This window comes from Stigmatopora nigra, chromosome 21 (genome assembly GCF_051989575.1).
Source record: "Stigmatopora nigra isolate UIUO_SnigA chromosome 21, RoL_Snig_1.1, whole genome shotgun sequence".
Taxonomy (NCBI): Eukaryota; Metazoa; Chordata; class Actinopteri; order Syngnathiformes; family Syngnathidae; genus Stigmatopora; species Stigmatopora nigra.
Window position 1 is genome coordinate 3,022,193 of NC_135528.1, and position 7,808 is coordinate 3,030,000.

Consider the following 7,808-nt stretch of genomic DNA (forward strand, 5'->3'; position numbering starts at 1 on the left):
AAATGCAATAACCACCTTGCTTTAATTTCAGCATGAAGCCTTTAAAGTTTTTAGTCATTAAAAAAAAATCTAATATTGTTTTTTTTAAAAATACAAATAAAACTCTCAGGAATTTGGAACCACTGCCACCTACCTATGTGACACCGACCAATCCAAGTCCAGCACGTGAATTCCCAGCAATGACATGCTCACAGTTAACCATGTCTTTCAATAACTAATCAAAGGATCATAGGGAAATTATCACCACGCTTCTCCAAGGTAGCATGCGGCTCACTTCAATTAGCGTAGATCAAAGTGACCTTAAAGAGGCTTTGTCATGAATGAATGAGCCCCACCATAACCACCACGTGTTTGCCATAGCCGACACAACATGACTGGAATCACAAGATGCGCTTGGCATGTGAAACTTGAGCTAGTCGGGTAGGAGGAACACAGCGAGTTGTTCTACTGGCCCAACCAAGTCTGGGATTTCCCAAGGAAATAAACGCATCAGTTTGGAGGCAGCTGCAGGCACAAAAACGCGCCAAGCAGTCCAGGGAGTGTCGGCATACGACCGGCGGGTCCATGGCATGTGCTGGCCGACCTGGCTGCCGTCGTAGGACAACTGTTGCAAAGACAAACCAATGCTGACATGTTTTATAAATAAGCGACCACTGAACTTTGACTTTATCCCGGGATTGGGCTGGCACGCTGACACGGCATTCTTTATTTGACAACGACAATAAAAATGGGACTCTCAAGCAACCTCATGAATTGACCCACTGACTACTGTCCTTATTTTGACACTGTAGACAGAGACAGTGTTGCTTTGCATACATCGCACATATGGAATTCCCTAGGGATGTCCCAATGACGTTTTTTTCCCTAAGATATCTTTTCCTAATACCGATACGTTGCAGGTTGGATGCCCAAATTTGTATTAATTCACTCATCTTCCATATTAGCACGCATCATCGTAAAGGGTTTCTAGAGCCTATCCTAGCCAAAGGGCAGACTACACCCTAGAATGGTCGCCAGGTCACAGTCAAATTGTCATCAGTGGGAATTGAGCCGGTGCCTGCCCACACCGAAGTCAGGTGAGTGAACCTCTATATCGATTGTGTCAAAGTGGCGGCCCGGGGGCCAAAGTAGCCCCGCCGTATCATTTTGTGTGGCTCGGGAAAGTAAATGATGAGTGCTGACTTTCTGTTTTAGGATCAAATTAAAATGAAGAGTATCGGTGTATATTAAATTTCCTGATTTTCTCCTTTTTAACTCAATAACTGTAATTTTTAATGATTTTTTTCTGGGTTTTTAGTTCCAAAATTATTTTGTAAAATCTAAAAATATATATATATATAAAAAAGCAAAAATAAACATTGTTTTAGAGCTATAAAAAAATGGAATATTCAGGGCTTTTAATCCAGTTCTTTTAATCAATATATAAAAAAAAGAAAATCCAAATATTATATCCAAAATGGTCCAGCCCACGTGAAATCAAGTTGATGTTAATTATAAAACGTGGTATGTATATATATTTTTTCTCGTTTATACATATGGTTTATTTTCTTGTTATCTTACCTCAGTAACTGCTGGTGAAAGTTTCACTGCCATTGTATTTTCCTGTATTTTCTGATGGGATTGTTTCTATAGTTCTAAATCTAGAAATATGATAAAACTTGGTGTATGTATACATATTTTTTTCATTATACATATGGATTATTTTCTTACTTGTTGTCTTACCTCACTCAGTAACTGCCATCAAAAGTTTCACTGCCATTAATGGTGAGTGACTCATCAATGGCAGCTAGAGTAAATACTAAACAAAACATGTAAATTAAAACCCCATCATCTTTGTTTTACCCGATTCTCTGAAAACGACGTGATCGGGCTCGATTTCTGATCAGATCGGGGACATCCCTAATACACACAATTAAGAAAATCTGAATTTAATGGTTTCAACGTATCAAATTTCTTTTAGCACAACCAACATAGCAATTGATGCAACAAACTAACTGACAAATAAGTAAACCTTTACAAAATAGTTGAACTATTTCTCAAAATACTGCAGTAAAAAGTACATCTAGTTTGACACTACTATTACTTTTCAGATCTACAAAAACAATGACCTCCATAACATCTTCTATTGTCATTGTTTATGATAGAATGTGATGTATAACTAGTGTTAAATGTGCTTTTCGCGTATATTTTACATAGATTCATTTTAATATCCCCCACGTTTTTTCATTAAATGGGAATTGAACAGTGTATAGAAGTCCCGTGGAGATGAAGCACGGCTGATGCTGCTTGCGTAATTGGAAGATACATCATCCAACTGTTCTCCGGCGACACGTGATTAAACATTTTTGCCTATTTTGTCCAAAAAGAAACAAAAAAAAAGTTTGAAAATGTAACTCACATGAAGACGTGGTATATGAACGCCCATCCCCTGGGCCGTTCGAGGATGTTGTACAGGTAGTTTTGCAGCTTTCGGAAGCGCTTACTGGTCTGGGACGTGCCGGCCCTTGGGCCCGGGGGTCCGGGTAAGGGTGTACCCAGAAGTCCGGTGCGATGCAAGGGCAAGCCACGCTCAGGGGTGGACGGCTCGCTGCGTTCTGTGTGCACAGCGGTGAGTGCCACAAACTCCACCCGCCGCTCGTCCCCTGCGGCCGGCGGCGCCAGCATTCGGACGCCGCCGTTGTTCGACGGGCTTCCCAACATCAAACCAAGTTTGGCTCCATGTGGGGAAAACTCCTCGGCCGAGAAACAAAAGACAAGAAGACACGTGGAGTTAATTTCAACTACTTAAGTCAAGTTACAGTCGCTGTGGGAAACATCCGGACACGCGTGAAGTGATCCGCAGACTTCATCGCGCTTGCTTGCTGGGGCTGCCCGGGCTGTTTTGGAGCTGGTGGTGCGCGTTTCTAGTCCACATTGAGCGGGTGGGGGAGCGTCCGGGCCAGGTGGAGGGAGGGAGGGAGGGAGGATCCGTCCGTGCATGCGCATGGTGCGCGCGAGTCCAATTTCGTGTGCAGGTATGCATGGAAAAACATGAGTGGTGGTCATCTGAATTAAACAAAGAAATCAAATTCTAAACTGTCCTGCAAATACACATTTTACATTCCTGGCTTGATAGATTTAAATCTCAAATGTAGACTTTTATTTTTATTTTTTTTGTCTTCAATGTATTTTATTCATTCATTCATATTCTGCACTGCTTATCCTCACAAGGGTTGTGGGGGTGCTGGAGCCTACCCCAGCAAGGGACACCCTGAACTATTCACGCTTACACTTATACTTAGAGGCAATTTAGACTGTCTAACCGGAGTACCAAGAGAAAACCCACACATGCCCAGAAAACATGTAAACACCATGCAAGAGGAGCGACCCCCGCGACCCAAAAGAGGATACATGGTGTTAAAGATGAATGAATTAATGAAAAAGCCTAAAATATTCACTCTCAAAATATTTTTTGGTTCATTGGTTTATTTTCTCTATCACTTATCCTCACGAGGGTGCTGAAGCCTATCCCAGTAAATTAAGGGCAGGTGTCACCCTGATTTGGTCATGAGCCAATATGCAAACCACATAGTGGAAGGTCGTAGTCAACCAGGGATTGAACCCTCGATCTCAAAACTGTGAGGCGGGCATGTCTAACATTTTATATCTATTTTAATGCATTTTTTGTATCATTTAATCCTGATTAATAGTAACTCATTCACAGTGTAATAGGTTGGGAGGAGTGCGGAAGGAATACTTAACGTTTCCCTAGTGAAAATTACTTTTGTATATGTAATCATATTCTTTTGCAATACCTAGTGTAAACCACATTTGTATAGAATTACAGCAACTCAAAGTACAGTACATATTTATCCAAATAGATTTCTTAGACATCTGATAATGGCAAAAATAATCTTATACATTTTGGGATGTCAAATACAGTAATACCTCAATTATCGTGGTTAGTTTGGACCAAACAAGGCCAAAAATAACAATAAAAAACACAAAGTAGGGCGCTATAAAATGACTGGGCCCATTTAAAGCTGTCACTTTGAAGAAATGCTGGCTGTATTTTACGATAACACATCTGAAAAATAGAATTCTGTGTTTTTGAATTTGTTAAAGAAAATGTTTTGCACTAGAATGGACATGTTAAAGTTGTTGTCATCACTTTAAACAATGAACATGTGACTCTTGCATGCCTTGTGTCTGTTTGTGTGTAACAGCTTCATCATGAATGTCAAAGGGGAACAACCCCCCATGGCTATCCGAGAGACACTGGAGATAGGACATTTCTTTAAAAGGACCCCTGGAAACATCCCAACTCATCCAACTATTCTTTGCTTCAAAACCAAAATGGCAGCCATCCCACATCTTTTTAAAAGAAATCATTTCACCGAGTTTGTTGTTTATCATGTTCCTCAAATTTCCCAACTTATTTAGTATTCATTTACTAAACTTACACGTTTCCTCAGCAAAAAAATACTTCATAGTGTGATTTTTTTGCGGGTAAACTTGCGATAGAAATATTTTCCAAATATCGTTTTGCCACGAGAAACTGGCCTCCATTTTTTTTTAGAGCAATTTAAGAGTGTGTTTCTGGCATAAGCCTTTTGAGGCTTTTTTTGTGGATCAACCCGCAGCAGATATGCCTGCCAAATTTCATATCGCTAAGTAAAACAGGCTTTGGGGGCTGGATTTTTTTTTAAAACATCCTCTAGAGAGGGCAACAAAGCCAAAATTTTAGCTTCAAACCAAAATGGCAAACTTCCTGTATCTTTTTGAACATTTTCTCTAGAGATTTTTTTTTTGTGTCTACCAATTTTCAGGTTCTTAACTGAAAGTGGTCTCTGGGGCTGAAAAAAATAGGGTTGTTGTTGACTATTATTAGATTAGATTATCATTTATTAGTTGAGTGGTTTATCGAATACACTTTATGATATGTGAAGGGTTGTACGGAACTACTTTTCTAATCTGAAGATTTTTGCCTTCACCTTTGCTCTGATAGAAGCTACTGGAGGCGGCGTGGGAGGAAGGGGTTGGGGGGGGGGGGGGCGTGACAGGGATAGAAACAGGTGCTGTGTGGGTGTTAGTGGGGGCTACATGGAGTAGAACAACAGCTTTGTCAGACTGTATATTGTCGAGGTCACGTGTCAAGTGCAACTCTCGGGAATGCATTGTCTTTCTCAAACAACCCCATACTGCCTCACGTTGTCATTTGACCACCAAAAGGTGACATCAAACAAAGGCCATGCTGCTCATTTACACAATAAAAAAGTTCTGAGAAAGTTATAGGGTTTTTTTGTGTGTCTTACACTGTCACCAAGAGCTTTGCTTCTTTTCATGCAACTCAGCAGGGGCTGACGTGCGGGAATGCAGTAGGAATTCACAAATCCAGATTTATAATCTTCTCAAAGTTTGACAGGGCTAATCTTTCAGAACCTAAAACAATAAAAGTATTTTGAAGGATGATTTTAATTGTCCATTCATTTTGTTTTCTTCACTACTTATCTTTGTCAAGGTCGAGGGTGCCGGAGCCCATACCTGCTGAATTTGGAAAAATGACTTAAAACTGGTCGCCAGTTAGTCCTAGGACACCCCAAAAAAAGCCACAGACAACCATTTGTACACACACTACCGCTGATTGCAGCTCAAACCTACACAACCCACACAAAAGCCACACGAAACAACCACTGCAGCAGGTGGTATTGTCTAACTAACATTTAAAAAAAACAATTATAGCTAAAACTCAAGCAAAAATACATGTATATTTGTGTTATTTAATAAAACTAAAAACGAAGCAAAATCATGAATATTGTTCTACATATGAGATATTCAATTTAAAAAAGTAAATTTTTAATGATTATTATTATTGATAATAAATAATTATAAATTACAGAGAACAAGGAAAAAACAATGTCAAAATGAAGTTTAACATCTTTCCCAATCGAGCAATTTAGACCAAACAGTCATATATTCTTTAAATAAACCAAAAATGGTTGATATTACAGTAGCCCATGTTATATGCATACGTACATATTTACATACTGCCTTATGGTTTAATCCACACAGACGCCCAATCTGCTTTGAATTAATCAGAAAAACATGTCTGAACTATAAATTTTTGCAAGACTACAAGCTGACAAAGACGAAACGCCATAACGCAAGACAATGTGGCCGATAGGGTCATTCATTTCAAAATAGAGACAAGATAACCAGATACAACTCTAAACAAAAAATATCAGCCTTGACACCTGTGTAATGTGTATGAGCTTGGTGAACTCTATACCGCTACAGACGCACTTCCTGGTTGTGCTTACATTAATTCCTTTTTGAAAGCAAATGATTGTACACTTGTGATCATGAAAACAAAATGTAAAAATCAACTATTTTAGGGCAATTTTAAGGGTGCCAAGTAATTTTAAGGGGTCTTGGAGCCTTACCCTGCCAACTGTGGGGACATTCACTCGAACTCAGACCTCGGAGCAATTTGGAGTGTTCAAACAGCCTACCTAGCAGGTTTTTTTGGAAGAAAATACCTGGGAGAACATACAAACTCTACACAGTAAGGTTCAAACTTGGGATCTAACCTTCGACCTCAGAATTGTAAGGGCAATTCTTCTCTCTTTTGCAAAGTGTAGATAAATTTAAGGGAAAAAAATGTTGATTTATTTATTTCTGCATCAATGCATCAATATATTAAGTAGGTCATATATAAACATCAACACAAGTACATCCTATGCAGGGACCTTCCCACTACAAAAATTCCTGTTTCCTCCAAACGCCTGCCATTTCCAAACTGACCCACACGAGGTGTCGATGGACGGAATCGCATCAAAGCGGCTTCAAAACAAACTCCTCCTCTCTCGCTCACCACTGACAGCACCGGGGAATCCGGCACTTTGCCCCATGGGGCCCGCCAGGGGTTAAGGGGGCGGCTCCCTGACAACCCCAGACAGCTGAGTGGGCTCGGACTGTAAACTCCCGCGCTGTAACGAGATCGGTCAAGAGAGGGTGAGCTTTTAATCCAGCTCATCAACAACCGCTCGTACCAGGGTGGAATAACAGTCAGGGATCACCCGGTGGTGGAACACACAAAGTGGCAGGGGGGGGTTACGGTTGGTTGGTGGTGAACACCCTCTCTCTCTCTTTCTCTCCCTGCTCTGTTGTTTTTCCCACTCCAGCCTGGGAGCCACTCAGGGAGAGCAACTCGGAAGGGGGTCTACGGGGACTTGGAACTACTTCTGTCAGCAAATGTGCACATTACAGTAGAATCTCAGCCCCGCCTCCACTATTTTCCGCCGCTTAATGGCCTCCTCGGCCCCGTAGTTGCCCTCATTTTATCACTGTTCCACAGTATGTCTGGAGAACCTCAGATGGAGGTGAAGGTGGAAGCCCCGATTGTTGATACAGACCAGTAGTGTGTCTTCCCCCACCCCCCACACCCACTTATACAGTGGGAGACAATACAGGCTGCAGTAAAAAAAAATCAAAATCAAAGTACAAATCATCAAAAAAGTTTCTTCAATTGGAAATAACATCATGCATTCCAAAAATCCGGAAACTTTCACAAGGTTAATGAGGTTTATTAAAATTGAGAATGTGATGGTAGTACTAATTAAACTAGAAGTTATATAAAAATATTTAGGGGAAGTAGTCAAATACATCTTTTTTTACATAGAGTATTTATGTCAAATAATGCAATGGGTATGTTTAACACAGGCTGAAGTAAGTAATGTATTTTCTGGATTATAAGTCGCACAAGCAAAGGAATGTACAATGAAAGGGGAAAAATATCCATTGCACTGAAGTACAAGTTGGAATAGGGT

The 7,808-nt window shown here is 40.4% G+C and overlaps 1 protein-coding gene across 3 annotated transcripts in view; it reads right to left on the bottom strand.

The window, feature by feature from the left end:
* Positions 1–3,076, bottom strand: part of kcnq4 (potassium voltage-gated channel subfamily Q member 4) — a 36,441-nt gene extending 33,365 nt beyond the window's left edge. For 2 of the 3 annotated variants that reach the window (XM_077743818.1, XM_077743817.1), the window contains exon 1: positions 2,399–3,068. In XM_077743818.1, the coding sequence (XP_077599944.1) occupies positions 2,399–2,700 (302 nt within the window). In that variant the 5' untranslated portion in view covers positions 2,701–3,068. Of the gene's footprint in view, positions 1–2,398 lie in introns of all 3 variants that reach the window. The other variant, XM_077743816.1, reaches the window with a different exon arrangement.
* Positions 3,077–7,808: the final 4,732 nt, after the last annotated feature.